Below are 18242 nucleotides of genomic sequence, written 5' to 3' on the forward strand. Positions count from 1 at the left end.
AGCAGTGTCGTCAGGACGTTCACCCAGGATCCTGTTAATTGTCGGCGTGTGCCGAGAACGCACACAAACACACGAACACACACACACATAGACACACACACAAACGCACCGTTCCTCCGGTTGCAAAGGCCGACAATTTGCAAGAGACAACTAGTCAGGCGTAAACCCTGGAGAAGATTCCTCGTCACGCTTGAGTGTATTCACACCAAGCCAAAAGCCGCACAGGAAGGTAGATGTGTGCAAAAACCACAGGTGTTGTCCCAAAATATATATTGTGTTATGCGTTGTATATGCTGAGTTTGTTTGTTTTCCTCTCGTTTTAAAGCAAATGTTTAAAGGGGGGGGGGCAAAGAGCTTGTTAGCCTAACCCCGCACACCAGGTTTTCTCCTCTTTTTTAAAAAAAAGTTTTTAAAATTTTAACACGATCCTATAAAGCAGTTTTTAACTTTTAAGTTCAATGCAACAAGCGGACCGGTACAGACAGTCCTCAATTTACAATGGTCTATTTAGCGACCGAAGTTACAGCTGGAAAAAGTGACTTACGGCCGTTTTACACACTTAACGACCGTTGCAGCATCCCCAGGGTCGCGGGATTAAAATTCGGCCACTTGGCAACTCATATTTATGACGGTTGCGGTGTCCTGGGGTGGGTGGGGGTGGAAGACACCTTTTGCGACATCAGCGGGGAATCCAGATTCACTTAACAACCGTGTGACTCCCTTAAAGAACTGCAGCTATTCCCTTAACAAGAAAGGTCGTAAAACAGGGCACTTAACTTAACGAATGTCTCGTTTAGCAACCGAAATCTTCAGCTTGATTGGCTCGAACAGCCAAGAAAAAAAGAGCCAGGAAAAGGAATTGTCCCAAATCCCAAACTTTAAATGCACCTGCAAACCGAATGCGTGGACGACACCAAACTGGCAGGAGTAGCCAACACCCCTGAAGACAAACTCAGGATCCCAAAAGATCTTGACAGATTGGAACAAGGGCCCCTGTCCAACAAAATGAGTTTCAAGGTGGAGAAAAGCAAAGTCTTACATTTAGGCAGGGAAAAAAAAAGGCGTAAATACAGATTGGGTGAGACCTGGCTCAAATACAATAACTATGAGATGGACCTCGGAGTCCGAGTGGACGATCACTTGGCCGTGAGCCAGCCGTGTGCAGCAGCAGCCAAAAAAGCTAACACAATCCTGGGTTGGGTAAACAGAGGCATAGAATCAAGATCACGCAAGGTATTAGTACCGCTTTGTAAAGCCCTAGTGAGGCCACACCTGGAATCCTGCAGCCAATTCTGGTCACCATATCACAAAAAAGACGTTGAGAGTTTGGAAAAAGTGCAGAGAAGAGCAACTAAGATGATCCAAGGCCTGGAGACTGAAACATACGAAGAACGGCTGCAGGACTAGGGGAGACATGATAGCAGCATTCCAGTATTTGGGGAGCTGCCACAAAGAAGGGGGGGTCATGTTATTCTCCAAAGCACCAAAGGGCAGGACAAGAAACAATGGTTGACCAAAGAGAAAAGCAACCTGGAATTAAGGAGAAACTTCCTGACAGTGAGGACAATTAAAACAGTGGAACTGCTTGCCACCAGAAATCGTGGGTGCTCCATCACTGGAGGTTTTTAGGGAGAGACTGGACAGCCATTTGTCTGAGATGGAATAGGTTCTCCTGCCTTAGCAGGGGGTTGGACTAGATGACCTCCAAGGTCCCTTCCAACTTATTATTATTATTATTAACTCTGTTTTTAGATCTCCCCATTTCTCACTATGATTTCAGACCGGTTCCTACCTTCCAAAAATCCTGCAATTTACCTAAAATCCCCTAAAAAAAAAGGATAGTATAAATAAATGTCCATATTCTACTTCCCCGCATCTGAAATCTCGTCAAGCTACACGCTTTCGTTTTTTTTTTTTGGCAAGTCACGGTTGTTTTATCAATGGATGTCTTGCGGGCTCTTTCCGCCCTGCACAAGGCGGCCCTGTGGACTAGCAGCCTGACTAGCAAACTCATCAAGGAGAGGAACAACCTGGAACCAAGGAGAAATTTCCTGGCAGAACAATTAACCAGCGGAACGGTTTCCCTCCAGAAGTTGTGGGGGGCTCCATTACTGGAGGTTTTTAAGAAGAGACTGGACAACCGTTTGTCCGGAATGATGGAGGGTAAAGGTAAAGGTAAAAAGTTTCCCCCGCACATGCGTGCTAGTCGTTTCCGACTCTAGGGGCCGGTGCTCACCTCCGTTTCAAAGCCGAAGAGCCAGCGCTTGACCGAGGACGTCTCCGTGGTCCTGTGGCCGGCATGACTGGACGCCAAAGGCACACGGAACGCTGTTACCTTCCCACCGGAGCGGTCCCTGTTTTTCTACTTGCATTTTGACGTGCTTTCGAACTGCTAGGTTGGCAGAAGCTGGGAAGAGTAACAGGCGCTCACTCTGTTACGCGGCACTCGGGATTCGACCCGCCAAACTGCCGACCTTCTGCTCGACAAGCTCAGCGTCCTAACCCACTGAGCCACCGCGTCTCCAAGCTTGGCTGGCTGAGGTATTCTGCGAATTGAAGTCCACAAGTCTTAAAGCGGCCATGTTTGGAGACCCCCGGTGTAAGGTCTCCTGCTTGATCGGGGTGGGTGGGTGGGTGGGGGTGGGCTAGAAGACCTCCAAGGTCCCTTTCAGCTCTATTCTGAATTTAATTTAAACAAAAATAACCTCCCAGCGGTCGAGCGCCAGGCGCAACGACATCCCTGGGTTGAAGCAGGAAGGAAAAATAAAGCCGAGCAAAACAAACAGGGTTGTTGTTTTTCCTTCTTCAAACAAGCTGGCCGCAAAGTGGGCTTATTCAGATGTTTACGCGGGCAGGAGAGAGACCATGTGGGAAAAACAGGATTATTCTTTCCAGTCCTTGCCCAGAGGGAGGTGGGTTTTTGGGGAAGAAGAAGGCCGACTTCAGAGACCTGCCCAGGGGTCAAGGCTGGCCAGGGGCCCAATCCACCCTATTTTCTGCTAGCCGGAGGAACGTGGTCGGAAGGCAAGTCGCTGCCCCGAATCTGAATGCAACACTAAGTGCTCGGAATGCATAAAAGATGATTTTCCTGGATGGGTGTTTTTTTTAAAATAATAATAAGTAAAGTGATCTTTTGTGCAATTGCACTAAGCAGAAGATGTGACCTTGTCTCTCTCCATAAAGGGAGATTAAACCTTGCAGGACAAGAATGTTTTTTTTTTGAGGGGGGGGGGGGTTTGGGGGTTTTTTTTTGCAAAAAAAGGGAGAAAGCTATGTCAGAGATCAGAGGTGGGGGAAGAAAAAGAGTGCGTGTTTTTGTCTTTTGGCGTACAGGTAAGGCCCGATTCACAAGCAGAAGGGAGCCCAAAATTTCTGCTGCCGAGCGAGGAAAGGTTTTTCAGAGAGCTCTGCCCCACTTTACAACCTTTCTTGCGAAACGGTCGTTAAAGGGAATCACTGCAGTTGATAAGTGGAACTGGCTTCCCCATTGACTTTGCTTGCTGAAAGCCAGCTGGGAAGGTCGTAAATGGGGGTACGGAATGAAGGAAGGAAGGAATGAGAGGAAGGAAGGAAGGAAGGAAGGAAGGAAGGAAGGAAGGAAGGAAGGAAGGAAGGAAGGAAGGAAGGAAGGAAGCAAAAGAAAGAAAGGAGGGAAAGGTAGGTGAGGGAAGGAGGGAGAGAGGGAGGAGAGAGGAAAGAAAGAAGGAAGGAAGGAAGGAAGGAAGGAAGGAAGGAAGGAAGGAAGGAAGGAAGGAAGGAAGGAAGAGAGGGAGGGAGGGAGGAAGGAAGACTGCCAAGCTCCTGATTTCTGATCACCGACTATGAGGATGCAATGGTCATAAGTGCGAGGACCAGTCATCACTTTTTCCAGTGCTGTTGTAACTTCGGTCCCTAAACGAATCCAAGGACTGCCTGTAGGTGTTTACTGCTTGCCCCCCAGCCCCACTTCCAGCTCAGGACTATTCGGGAACTTCCAGCATCTCCCCAAGTCTTTCTCAACAGGGACTAGGCGCACGCAGCACAGCTCAGCTAGTGGCCTCACCAGTTTGCTTCCACGCCTGACCTGATGCGTCCGACTTGCCTAATGCAGGCCTTTCTCGACGGCAAATGTGAGGCTCAAACGCCCCGATGTGGGGCCGCGCAGCCCGTTCAAGCAACCCCCCAAATCACAGCCCGACCCCCACTCGGCACATTTAATCAACAATGCAAAGACTTCCTGTGGCTCGAAAGAGCAGGTTCCCTCTGCAAGTTGGAGGTAAGCAACAACCAAGTATATCTCTTCAGGTTTCTAGACCTCATGGAACAAGGGAGGGAGAATCTCAGCCCACCTGGTTAAATAAATGCCTGGCCCTCTTGCACACTTAAAAACGGTTATTCCAAGCCTATCTGGTTTATTACCTTCCCCTGCAAACTTCCACTTTGCACTGAAATGGGATAGGGTCTCCTGCTTGAGCAGGAGGTTGGACTAGATGGCCTCCGAGGTCCCTTCCAACGCTGTTATTCTGTTCTGTTTCTCCAACTTCTTCAGTGCTAGAACCAGCTTGCCTCACAACTGCAGGTATAACCGGGTATAAATCTGCCATATTTTTTACTTTTCCCAATGGAAAACCATTGACATGGGCGTCCCAGCCATTCACCCTTTTGCAATTCTTCTGCGTTGAGTGACACAGAACTGAAAAAACGGGACCCTATTGAAGGATCTCGCTTCTCTAACTTGGCGTCCCCCTCGGCCATCTTGAATCAACATTCCTCACCAAATCCTGGCTTAAGAATTCCGGGCCTTGCCTGGGAAAGGACACCCCTGGAAGGCCAAAGGTTGGGGGACGCCGCGCAGGATGAGAACAGAGCAAGCTTGGAGGCATCTACCATAGCTTCCAATTCAAATTTGTGGATGCCGACCAAAGGGGCTCTTTTTTTCAGGAGGCACGTTGTTTTTTTCTCTGAAGGCAAAATGTCTCCCTAGACCAGGGGTCTTCAAACGTGGCCCTTTTGTGACTTCTGGACTTCCAACTCCCAGAGCCTGAAACCCTTTCAAGGATGCCAGAACAGGTGTGGGTTTGAAGCAGACGGTTCCCACAACAATGTGAACTTTGTTTAGATGGACTACATAAGACGTCAGGGGCTTGGCTGGGAAAATGATTGTTTAAGTCAGGGGTCTTCAAACGTGGCCCTTTTATGACCGGTGGACTTCAACTCCCAGAATTCCTCAGCCAGCGTGCCACGCTGGCTGAGGAATTCTGGGAGTTGAAGTCCACCGGTCATAAAAGGGCCACGTTTGAAGACCCAGCCCTGCCCTAGACATTTAGCCAGGCACTTTTGGGATGAGCGCCCTTCGAAGGGTGCAGGAGTGAGAACGGATTTCCAGAAAACACTGCAGGAAGAATTTTGGGATGCAGACAACCCAAAACTCTTTCCCAAAGAGCCCGTGTGCCCGTCTTCAACCGTGAAGGGACCGAAAAACATCCTGCAGCCAAGGAGGCTCCAGACCCATTTGCACCGCTCAGGTGAACCCCGCCCCCCCCCCGAGGACACAGGTCAACCTCTAAATAGCCTCAACAACCCTCTAAAAGAAGGCAAATGGCCAGCCGTCTACGAGGAGTATAAATCTTTCCCTTCTCCACCATTCAGTCAGAACCTGAGGAAGCTTCTGGGATGAGAAGCGAAAGGTCTTCAAAGAAAAAAATCAAGGAAGTCCAGTTGCCTCCTGAAAAAAGCACCTTTGGGACAAGCGTGACCTGGATGACTGAGGATCTCCACAGCCAGATCCCACCAGGGTCCTCACAGCACCGTATCCTCTATCTTAGTATTACAGCCCAAAGTTTGGAGCCGGTCCAACATGGTGCCCACAGATTATCAAAGTGTAGGATCAACCACCCACAGGAAAGAAACCAGTATGCAACAGACTTGGTAGAGCAGCCATGAAAACCTTGGAGATGTTCTCCAGATGTTCTGATGCGTTTCTGCCCAGCAAGATCAAAATTCTGCAGGATGCGGTATTCCCTGTGGCGATCTATGGAAGCCAGAGTTGGGACTTTGAAGAAGCAGGAGAGGAAGAACATTGAGATCTTTGAACTTTGGTGTCTGGAAGACTGTTGGGAAGATCATGGACAGCCAAGAAAACAACCAATGGGTCGTCGAACTGAGCAATCAAAGTCCTCACTCAAGGCAAAATAACCAGGCTCAAATTCTCCTACTTTGGACACCTTATGGAAGATCCAGCTTCCTTGAGAAGGCCCTGATTTTGGGAAAGGTGGAAGGAGAAAGGAGGAGAGGATGGCCACCAGAAAGGTGGAGGGACTCAGTTGCAATGAGTGCGCCACTGAAGGACATGAAGGACCAGATCTTCTCGGGAGAAAACCTATCTATATGGTTGCTGACAGACAACATTGATGCCACCTAATCAATTGATTGATCAGTCAATCAATGCAAAGAGCCCACTCCTTTGAGAAGCCCATCATGCTGGGGAAGGCGGAAGGAGAGAGAAGAAGAGGACCAGCACCAGCAACGGAGATGGACTCAGTTATGGTGGTGAAGGATGCATCTTAGAAGACCTGAAGGATCTGCTGAGGGACAGGTCAACCGTGGAGAAGGCCTATCCATGCAGTCACTAAAAGTTGACTCTGACATGATGGCACATGATGCATTGATCGATCAGTCAGTCAGTCAGTCAGTCAGTCAGTCAGTCAATCAATCAATCAATCAATGCAGAGACCCAGCTCCTTGGACCCAAGTCCATCATGCTGGGAAAGATGGAAGGAGAGAGAAGAAGAAGAGGACACCAGCAGCAACGGAGATGGACTCAGTTATGGTGGTGAAGGATGCATCTTAGAAGACCTGAAGGATCTGCTGAGGGACAGGTCAACCGTGGAGAAGGCCTATCCATGCAGTCACTAAAAGTTGACTCTGACATGATGGCACATGATGCATTGATCGATCAGTCAGTCAATCAATCAATCAATCAATGCAGAGACCCAGCTCCTTGGACCCAAGTCCATCATGCTGGGAAAGATGGAAGGAGAGAGAAGAAGAAGAGGACACCACCAGCAAAGAAGATGGACCTAGTTATGGTGGTGATGAGGACCACCATCACCAGCAAATTGGAAGACCTGAAGGACCTGCTTAGGGACAGATCAACCATGGAGAAAACCTATCCATGTAGTCACTAAAAGTTGATCCTGATCTGATGGCACATGATGCATTGATCGATCGATCAATCAATCAATCAATGCAGAGACCCAGCTCCTTGGACCCAAGTCCATCATGCTGGGAAAGATGGAAGGAGAGAGAAGAAGAAGACCACCACCAGCAAAGAAGATGGACCTAGTTATTGGTGGTGATGGAGACACTGTTGAACAGATCAACTTAGGGACAGATCAACTATGGAGAAGGCCTATATAGTCACTAAAAGTTGACCCTGACTTTTGACCCTGATGGCACTTGATGCCTTGATCAATCAGTCAGTCAATCAATCAATCAGTCAGTCAGTCAATCAATCCAAAGACTAGCTCCTTTGAAAAGTCCTTCACGCTGGGAAAGGTGGAAGGCGAAGAGGACCATCGGCAACAAAGATGGACTGAGATGATGGTGGTGATGGATGCATCTTGGAAGACCTGAAGGACCAGGTTGGGGAGAGGCCGCCTGGAGAAAAATCTATTAACAGTGACTTGGCTGTCAACCAACTAAACAATCAATCAATCAATCAATCAATCAATCAATCGGATGCCCAACAAGAGACTTAGCACTAATGAGACTTGCAGTTTCCTGGAAGCAAATCCATGTCTCACAATCCAGGAAGAGATAACACTAACACACGTGATACAGGGCTTCCTGCCTGAGCAGGGGGCTGGACTAGAAGACCTCCAAGGCCCCTTCCAACTCTGTTATTCCCTTCTATTCCCCTTTTACGACCGTCTGACCAGCAAACTCAAAAGGGGAAGCCAAATTCACTTCACAACCGTGCTACCAACTTAACAACCACTGCGGCAAGAGAGGTCGTAAAACGGAGCAAAACCCCACTGAACGACGGGAATACGGGGCTGGGTTGTGCTCGTAAATCCAGGCCTACCTCTGAGGACTGCAATATTCCCAGGGTTTTCCCAACCAGCTGCTACGGTTCCCTAGGCGCGGCTCTGACATGTTCTCAGTGCCAAAGGTGGAATTAGGCAACCTTGCGCAGAGAACATGGCGCAACCTTGCCTCTGGCAGGAGCAGGGCGCAAAGCTTGAATTCCCACCGCGTTCTGCACGGGGCATGAGCGAGGCCGCCCAGCACTCCAGCAAGATGGCGAGAAGGGCACCTGGGATCAACTCTGCCCACTTGGCAGGCTGGGGAATTCTGGGAGTTGAAGTCCAGCCATCTCTGAGTGGCCAAGGTCGAGAAATACAGGCCTAGGCAACCTTGGCTCTTTCATGACTCGTCAACTCCCAGAATTCCTGAGCCAGCCACGCTGAGGGGAAAGGGAGAGGTTTCCCAGCTGAGCCACGCTGGCTGAGGAATTCTGGGAGTTGAAGTCCAGAAGTCATCAAGGGGGCCATAGTTTCCGCCATGCTGGCTCAGGAATTCTGGGAGTTGAAGTCCAGAAGTCATCAAGGGGGCCATAGTTTCCCCCACGCTGGCTCAGGAATTCTGGGAGTTGAAGACCACGAGTCATAAAAGAGCCAAGGTTGCCTACCCCTGGCCTAGGCCTAGACCGCTTTATGACTCGTGGACTTCAACTCCCAGAATTCCTCAGCCAGCCACGCTGAGGGGAAAGGGAGAGGTTTCCAAGCTGAGCCATGCTGGCTCAGGAATTCTGGGAGTTGAAGTCCACGCGTCACAAAAGAGCCAAGGTTGCCTACCCCTGGCCTAGGCCAACAGGCCAGTCTTTGGCAAAGGGTCTGCCATATTTCCCTTTGCCTATTCCAAGGGGCAGCCTCTCCCACCTGTGGACGGCTGCTCTGTGCTTAACCCATGGATGGGAGGCCACAAGGAAACCCCCCTGGGTAGTAGACTGGGCAAGGAAAGCACTTCAGTGAGGTTGCTAAGAAAAAGAACAAAAGTAGGTGAAGTCAGCAGGATCCGAACTGAAGGCACCTTTTTTTTTGGCAAATTCGGACCCTTTCACAGATAGGAAGCAGAATGCAGGAAGTCCTCCATTTACAGCCGTTCATTTAGTGGCCAAGCAACAGGACGATGGCACTGAAAAAAGCTGACTCATGACCATTTCTCCACACTTACGACCGTTGCAGCATGCCCCAGGGTCACGTGATTTACATTCGGATGCTTGGCAACTGACTCGTATTTATGACGGTCGCAGTGTCCCTGGGTCACCTGGTCCCCTTTTGCGAACTGACTCATAGTAATGATGGTCGCGGCCTCCCGGGGGGTCATGTGGTCCCTTTTGACAACTTACTCGTAGTTACGACGGTCGCAGTGTCCCAGGGTCACTTCATCCCCTTCTGCAAATTGATTCACAGTTATGACGGTCGCAGCGTCCCATGGTCACAAGATCCCCTTTTGCGAACTGACTCGTAGTTATGACGGCCACACTGTCCCAGTGTCACATGATCCCCTTTTGCGAACTTCGGACAATGGGGAATCCGGATTCACTTAAACAACGGTGTTACTAACGGAACTGTGGCCAGAAAAGTCGTCAAATGGGGCAAAATTCACTGGACAAATTTCTCACTTATCCACATTAAATTCTGGGCTCAAATTGAGGCCGTAAAGTCTGCAGATCAAATATGCAGATGTGACACCTGAAAACGGCAGGTTGATTTGATTTCTGGGCCAGAGAAAACGGGGAGCGAGCAGACTGGGGTGCATTTAAAAAAAACTTTTGTTGTCTCTTCCACAAATGCTCAAATACAGGTTAAGTCCTCAACTTATGACGTAGCCCCAAATTTCCACTGCTAAGCGAGACGGCGGCTCAGCAAGTTTTTGAACCGCTTTATGACCTTTCGTGCCGACGTTTCAAAGTGAACCACCGCCCTTGACCTTGACCTGTCGGAAGGCCGCAAAAGGAGGATCGCGCACCATCCGCCGGGACGTTGCAACCGTCGTAAGTTCAGGCCAGTGGCCCGGGGTCTGAATTTTGAAGACTGTGGGGATGCCAAGCGGGAAAAACAGTCCACATTTCTCAGGGCTGTTGTAACTTCAAACGGCCACTAAACGAACAGTTGTAAGTCGAGGACCGCCTGTAGCATTGCATTATGCGCGCAGGACCTTCCCACCTGCTCTGACTGTGCAACTTTGAACCCGTTTGCAAAAATCCCTCTTGGGGAGTCCAGAGTAAAATCTGCAGGGCACTGATGCCACGAAAAAACAACAACGATGCGCCAGGCATGTTTCCATGCGCCACCACCAGGCATCTTGTCCAAACAGCTGACTCAGCACCGGCTGCCTTGCCTAACCGCCCCTGCCACGTCTCGGTGGGGTCACCCAGTTCAGTGGCCCACGCCCCACGGTTCCCCCTTTGTCGGGTGGCTGCCCTCGGGAGAGCTGACGCGATGCGCCGGGGGTGGGTGGGTGGGTGAGTCAACAACGGGACGAGAGCCGCCACCGTCTGCCTCTCGTCGCCCATCCTGACGTCAAGCCAGGTCAGGGAAGCCAAACGCAGCCCCAGGTCGGCTCCTGGGCACGGCACGGGTTCAAGACATTCAGGAGACCCGGGGTTGCACGGAGAAATTTCCAGAAAGCTGGCTGGCAAGGGAGACGAGCCAGGTGCTTTGGAGGAGAGAAATGTAGAAACGAAAAGCAGCGGAGCGCGTTGTGAAAAAGAAATTGAGGGATGAGGAGGAGGAGGAGGGAACCATGCGCCTCCCACCTCCTTTTCTCTGCCACATTGCAAAAAAAAAAAAAAAAAAATAGGAAAGAAACTTCTTCCAAAGAAGGCTGCAGCGTGCCTTGACTGGCTCTCCACCTCTCCGTTCCTCTCAAATCCAAAAAGGGGCCAAGAACTTTGGATTTCTCCAAAAATGGTCCACCAGCCTCCAACGTGCAAAAATGGGACTTTTTTTTTTTAAAAAAAATATGTCTTGGTGGGTCTTTGGGAAACAGGCTGGATCCAAATAGCCGGAAACGTCTTGGGGAGGTGAGGGGGGGGAACCCTGCCGGTGGGGCATCCGCCCCCCCTCCCCCCCACGTTCAGAGATGCTGGAGCGATGCCAGAGGTCCGGAATTATGCTTTTCCCGTCCCCCCCCCCACCTTGCAAAGAACAAGGTGTCCGGGCCCGAGCCGTGTGAAAATAGCGCCGTGCTCCACCGTTCTCTCCGCCGTATAATTTTCTTAAATCCGCCAAACAGCTTTTCTTGTTTAATTATGGATAATTAAACACAAGAGGGGGGGGGAGGAAAATGAACCGAGTTGTCTTTTTTTTTTTTTTTTAAAGGGGAAGAAAAAAAAAATCTCCGGCAGGGGAAGTCGGCAGACTGACTGTAGAGAGGCTGAGAAGACACAAACACACAAGCAGCGTTGAAAGGAAGCCTCCAGATTTCCCAAGGTGGGCCGTTGTGAGGTCTGCAACCTTTAAAGTGTGCGAATGAGCGAGCTGTCAAGCCGGGGCAGGTGAAGACGCCCAGGGAGAAATAGCAAACCTGCCTCCAGTCGGAAAGACGATCGGCTAGATCACTTTCAGCGGGATTCCTTTCACCCAGGCCACGGAGGAGGAGGAGGAGGAGGAGGGGGGGGGGAACCCATTTAAGCAGACAGCAAAAAATGGTGAACAAAAACCACAGCTGAAGATCCAGGAGATATAAGCAGCCAGGCTCCGTTGGCCTCTGGGGAGGAGATCCCTCACGACCAACCAGATCCCTCAAGGCCAACCAGATCCCTCAAGGCCAACCGTGTCTACAGGATTCCCCCCGGGCCCCCAAAATGAACGCTGCGCCACCCGGGCCTGCTCCCGGTTGGGCAGCATCGGGCCGTGCCACGACGCCTCCATTTTACGAACGGGCCACGCTGAACGTGGAAACCACCTCCAAACGAAGCAGCTAGCCAGCTTAGGTAGCCCAAGAATCCTGGATTGGGTCAATCCTCGGATGCCACTGTCCAGTCCGATGCAATCTGCACAAAACCTGGGAAATTTAGCAAGCGGTGCAGTTGACCGGGATCGAGTGCGTACGGAGATTCTCAAGTCCTCCAGGTCACGGGTGTCCCCAAAGGTTAAAGTTTCCAAAGGCGTCTTTCGAAAAAAAAGCACCTTAGGGTTGAGTGTTGCTCTTCCTTCAAGACACCCCCAGCGAGGATCACAGGCGCCCCTTTGCCACGTTTCCAAATATGGGGTTCGCTGCAGGAGGGGGAATCAGCCATTGAGGCCAGCCCTTCGCAAGAAACCGAGGATTTGAGGAAAGAAATCAAGGCTTTTGGGGACGGTATCTCGATTCTCGGACAGGACGTCCAGCCTGCACCAAAGGGGGGGTGGCCTTTTCTGCAAGGGCCACACAAGAGGCCCCCAAGTCTGCATCGGTCCAAGCCTTAAGCCTTTCCCCAGAAAACCAGCTCTTTTGCACCTGGGCCAAAACCAGCCCCTTTGGGAATTCAAGCGATGCTATATATATATATATATGCACACCGACACCAACCTCAGTCCAATTCGAGACACGGTTTGTTGACAAGAGTCGGAGAGAAAATTCCCCGTTCGGATGGAGAAAAACCCAGCGGGTTTGCGCAAAGCCAGCTCCATCCGCTCCATTTCAAACTTCGTTTCCATCCAAAGTTTTGGGGCATTGGTTTTTTTTTCCCAAAGCGGCACACGTTCCTTCAGGATGCGCCTCTCCACCAAAGCTATGCGTTACTTTTTTTCCCCACACACACAGACACACACACCGCCGCCCGGGAAAAAAAAAATTACAATGGTTTACAGTCAACACAGACAAAAGTGACTCGTTTCTGGAAAGCGAGAAGTGTTTGCATTGAGGGTGGGTTTTTTTAAAAAAAAAATTAAAAAATTAAAAAAGTCTACCTTTCCCCAGCCAGACTGTTATTCCGCGAAGAAATCAGGGCAGATGACAAATCACGGCCAGGGTGTCATGCACAACCACAGGACAAGAACAAAGCCTGAACACAACTTAGTCCGTATCAAGCCGCTTTGGCGGGGGTCAAGATTTTTTTTGGGGGGTGGTGGTGGTGGTGGTTCTCCCTTTAGAGAGAGCGCAAAAGTGAGAGGCGTAAAGGAAATTTCAGAGCCGATTTGGTTCGGATCAATGGGGAGGCCGAGGACAGAAGCGCCTTCGAAGGGAGTACATTTGGGGTCTCCTTTGGAGAGCGCGGAAAAAGAGGAGAAGGGGGGTGTGGGGGGGTGAAGGGCAATTTTGGAGGTAATTTGGCCCTCCTAAGTGGGGGCGATCCAGGAAAGAAGCAAGCCTGGAGGAATCGAGTTCAGGGGAGGGGGGGGGTCTCCTTTAAAAGTGCGCAAAGGAACTTTGGGGGAAGCAGCTTCGGAGGCATCGGAGTTCGTGGGGGGGTCTCCTTTACAGCGAGCGGAAAAGTAGGAATCAAGTAGGTTTTCTTGAAGCCAGATTGAGGAAGAGGCCGGGGACAGAAGGAAGGCCTTCGGAAGAGACCCATTTGGGGGTCTCCTTTGGAAGCGACGGGAAAAAAAAACAAGTTTTAGGGTTCCCACAAGAACGCCTTACCTCATTGTACTGGGTCTGGGCGTTATTCTCCAGGTACAACATGTTAGCAGTGAGGTTGAGCAGGGCTGCTGTCCTCTCTTCCGGCTCCAGGATGGATCTCCGTCCCACCAGGCCCACCCCCCACCCCCAAGAGACCCTGGGAGGAAGAACAAAACCCAACCAGACACCCCAAAGCGGGCGATGCCACGGAGAAGCTTGGAAGACGGAGTGCGCCTCTCGCCGTCCCTGCGGATTCCCTTATATACCTGTCCCTCGGTGAGGAGGGGGGGCAGGGCGGGCCCGCTTGGCTCTACCTGTCAAAACTCCGGCGCACCTGGACTCCTCCGCTGGGAGGAGGCCTCCTCCTGGCTCCCAGCTCATTAAGTGGTTAAAGGAATCCTTATCGCCCATCTCGGAAGGAGGGAAGGAGGGAGGCACACGCCAGAGCAGCGGCGGCAGCAGCCACCACCACCGCGGCCGACCGGCCGTGTGCTGCGCGCCCACCGCCAGGGCAGAGCACGGGGAAGGGGCAAAAGGGAGGGGGGGGACAGACCAGGGGTGTGTGGGGGGGGGTATGACTGCCCCTCCCAGCAGAGTCTTTCAAGGCCTTAGGCAAAGAAGGAGCCTGCAGCCTCGGTGCAGCCTGCAATGCGAGCTTGGCAGAATAACAGAGCGGGAAAGGGGCCTCGGAGGTCTTCTAGTCCAGCCCGCTGCTCAAGCAGGAGGCCCTCTGCCGTTTCGGGCAAATGGCTGCCCAATCTCTTCTTGAAAAACTCCAGTGATGGAAGTACCCACAACTAACAGAAGAATTGGAAGGGACCTTGGAGGCCATCTAGTCCAACCCACTGCTCAAGCAGGAGACTCTATGCCGTTTCAGACAAGCGGCTGTCCAGGCTCTTCTTGAAAGCCTCCAGTGATGCAGCACCCACAACTTCCAGAGCCAAGCCGTTATTTTTTTCAAATAACTTGTTTTGTAAAGTTATTCTTACGCTGCGTTTCATAAACTTTGCTCCTACCTTGGGGGAAAAAAAGCACCCACCCGGTTGAACTTTTTTGGGCGTAGATGCTAAGGGTCTGGATGAGGCTTGCGGCTCTGCAAAGGACACCCCCCCTGCTCCCCCCCAAGGCAGAGTATTGCTAAATATCAGCTGCTGGAAGGGGGGAGTAAGGGGGATTCGATCCTTTTAAACATTCGGGGGTGGGGGTGGGTGAATATTCTTTGGCCCAGTGACCGTTGGCCAGCTTGAAGCAGGCCTGGGCCTTGTTTTAGGCCCGGGCCTCATTTGGGGACCGGGCCTCGCTTGGGGACCGGGCCTTGTTTTAGGCCCAGGCATTGGCGGTCTAGATGGGGGGAGCATTGCCTTATTTATTTATTCGATTTCCAGTTTTAAACACAGGCATTTCCTTATTTTGGAAAGGGATTGATTGATTGATTGATTGATTGATTGATTGATTGATTGATTGATTGACTGATTGATGACATCTTTAGTTTTGTGCACAGCCACCTCCTTGTTACATTCTAGTTCCGCGCACAGGCAGCTTATCTAGTCGTCCAATTCCTAATTTGGCTTACAGGTGCTTCATTTATTTACGGCATTTCTAGCTTTCTGCACAATCGTTTATTTATTTACAGGCAGGTCCTCAACCTACGGCCTCAATGGAGCCCAACATTTCTGTTGCTAAGCGAGGCATTCCTTCCCACAGTCGTTAAGTGAATCGCTGCAGAGGTGAAGTCAGTAGCACGGTTAAGTGAATCTGGATTTGACTTTGCGGGTCAGAAAGTTGTAAAAGGGGGGGGTCATGTGACACACACACACACACCCCCGAGAGGCTGCGACCATCATAAAAATGAGTCAGTTGTCGGATAGCTGAATGTAAATCACATGACTATGGGGAGGCTGCAACGGTCGTAAGTGTGAAAAATGGCCATGAGTCACTTGTTTTATAATGCTGCTGTAACTCTGAACGGTCACTAAGTGAATTGTTGTAAATCAAGGAGGGCCTGTATTGCATTTCTACTTTTCTGCACAGGCACTTATTTATTTTATATAATAATAATAGTAATAACAACTACAACAATCATAATCATAATAATAATGTTGGAAGGGACCTTGTAGGTTATCTATTTATTTATCTATTTATATCTATCTATCTATCTTAATAGGGACGCCGTGGCTCAGTGGGTTAGGACGCTGAGCTTGTCGATCAGAAGGTCGGAAGGTTGGCGGGTCGAATCCCGAGTGCCGCGTAGCAGAGTGAGCGCCTGTTACTCGTCCCAGCTTCTGCCAACCTAGCAGTTTGAAAGCACGTAAAAAGGCGAGTAGAAAAATAGGGACCACAACGGTGGGAAGGGAACAGCGTTCCGTGCGCCTTTGGCGTCTAGTCATGCCGGCCACATGACCACGGAGACGTCCTCGGACAAGCGCTGGCTCTTCGGCTTTAGCTGCTAGGTAGCTGCTAGGTAGATAGATGATACATATAAATAATAGATGATAGATAGATCATCTATCTATTTATATCTATCATCTATCTACCTAGCAGCTACCTATTTTAATCTATCTATCTATCTATCTATCTATCTATCTATCTATCTATCTATCTATCTATCTATCTATCTATCTAATCTATCTATCTCTATCTCTATATCTCTATCTCTTATCTATCTTTATCTCTATGTTCTATATCTCTATTTATCTCTATTTATTTCTATATCTATCTATCTAATCTAATCTATCTAATCTATTTATATCTATCATCTATCTCCCTACCAACTATCTACCTACTTATCAGTTTTAATCAATACATCCATCCATTCATCCATCCACCCACCTACCAACCTATCACATTCCTATGCCGGCCACCTCAGCTAAGCCACTCAGTATTAACCTGGTTTCTAAGACTGGAGCGTCCCTCAAAAGCCAAACCATCCTTCAGGGCTGGAAACTCAGCCTCTGAGTAGGCGAGACGGACACCCGGCGATGTTGGGAACACATCTATGTATCTCTGATGGCCACCACATCAAAGTAGTTGGCCACAGCCTTTTTCCCACGTGCCCCGTGATCTCTCGGTGGTCTCCTTTCCAAACACTAACCAGGGCTTAGCTTTCAGCAATCTGCCAGGTTGAGAAAGAACGAGATTTTCCAAGTCACACTCAATGAGCCACAGAAGATACATCATATTTTTATTTTTATTTTTTTGGCAGCGATTTCCCTGGAGCAGATAAGTCCTCGGCTTACAACAGTTCGTTTAGTGACTGTTCAAAGTTACAACAGCACTGAAAAAAGTGACTTCTAACCATTTTTCACACTTGAGCATTCCCACGTGATCAAAATTCAGATGCTCCGCAAGTGACTCGTACTTACGACGGTCGCAGTGTGTCCCGGGGGGGGGGGAATGTGTCACGTGATCCCCTTTTGCGACCTTCTGACAAGCAAAGTCAACGAGGGGAGCCGGATTCGCTTAATGACCGTGTTGCAAACTTAACGACGGCAGCGATTTCGCTTAAGCCATGAACTGTGGCCGGGAAGGTGGTCAAATGGGGCAAAAATTCACTCGCTTAGCAACAGAAGTGCCGGCCTCCAATGTGGCCGTTAAGCCGAGGACTGTCTGTCTGAGATGGGAGGGGACCCCGCGCGTCCCTGGAAGGCGCCCCTCCCTGCAGGCATTAGTAAGAGTTGTTGTAGCAACGTTGTGCAAGCAGTGAGCAAGGAAGCTGGAATTCCTCCGTCTCCTCTCAACTTCGTCCAGCTCAGCTCCCTTCCGGATGGGTCCCTTCCCAGCTCCCAAGGGGGGGGGGAGAATTCCCATGGCACTCTCTAGAAGCAGGGAAATGCCCACGTCCACCCAGCCCAGAGCTGGAGAGTTGGGGAGAGGGAGGCCCCCTCCCCTTCCCTTGGGGACCCCAAGCGGAGAAGACGGGGTGACACTGCAAGGGCGTCGGGATCCAGCCACCCGTGGAGGCAAGCTCCCACTCGAAGCCGACACACAACTCTCTCACAACAGGCTGGCTGATCCTAAGCAAGAAAGTGTGTGTGTGTGTGTGTGCGTGTGTGTGTGTTCCCCAAATTCTTGGATTGAGGGTCCTGGGGCAAGAGGGAGCGTGGGGGGGGGCCCTCTCTCATAAAAGGCAGCCTGGGTGAGTTTGTCCAATCACAGGCTCCCATTTGGTGGAGGCAGGAGGAACACAGCGGCCCCCTGCCCGCCCCCCTGACCCAGAGGCCTCCCCATCCTATAGAAGGCCTGTCCATCCGTCCGTCCATCATCTATCTAATCTATCACCTCTTAATACTACATCTATCATCTATCTAATCTATCTATCTATCTAATCTATCTATCATCTATTAATACTATACAGTATCTATCTATCATCTATCTAATCTATCTATCTATCGTCTATTAATACTACATCTATCTAATCCAGGGGTCTTCAAAATTGGCCCTTTTATGACTTGTGGACTTCAGCTCCCAGAATTCCTCAGCCATCGTGCCTGGCTGAGGAATTCTGGGAGTTGAAGTCCACAAGTCTTTGAAGACCACTGATCTAATCTATCTATCATCTATCTAATCTATCCATCTAAACTATCTATCATCTATCTAATCTATTGTCTATTAATACTACATCTATCTAATCTATCTATCATCTATCTAAT

At 50.1% G+C, this 18242-nt stretch overlaps 1 protein-coding gene across 6 annotated transcripts in view; it reads right to left on the reverse strand.

Annotated features, from left to right (window-relative positions):
- Positions 1–18242, reverse strand: part of TP63 (tumor protein p63) — a gene marked incomplete at its 3' end in the record, with an annotated part of 133249 nt that overhangs the window by 94174 nt on the left and 20833 nt on the right. For 4 of the 6 annotated variants that reach the window (XM_083363966.1, XM_083363961.1, XM_083363963.1 and 1 more), the window contains exon 1: positions 13615–13790. The exons of the other annotated variants lie outside the window; for them this stretch is intronic. In XM_083363966.1, the coding sequence (XP_083220092.1) occupies positions 13615–13656 (42 nt within the window). In that variant the 5' untranslated portion in view covers positions 13657–13790. Of the gene's footprint in view, positions 1–13614; positions 13791–18242 lie in introns of those variants that run through there. 6 annotated transcript variants of the gene reach the window in all.

This window comes from Vipera ursinii (assembly GCF_947247035.1).
Source record: "Vipera ursinii genome assembly, chromosome: 5".
In the NCBI taxonomy this organism is placed as follows: domain Eukaryota; kingdom Metazoa; phylum Chordata; class Lepidosauria; order Squamata; family Viperidae; genus Vipera; species Vipera ursinii.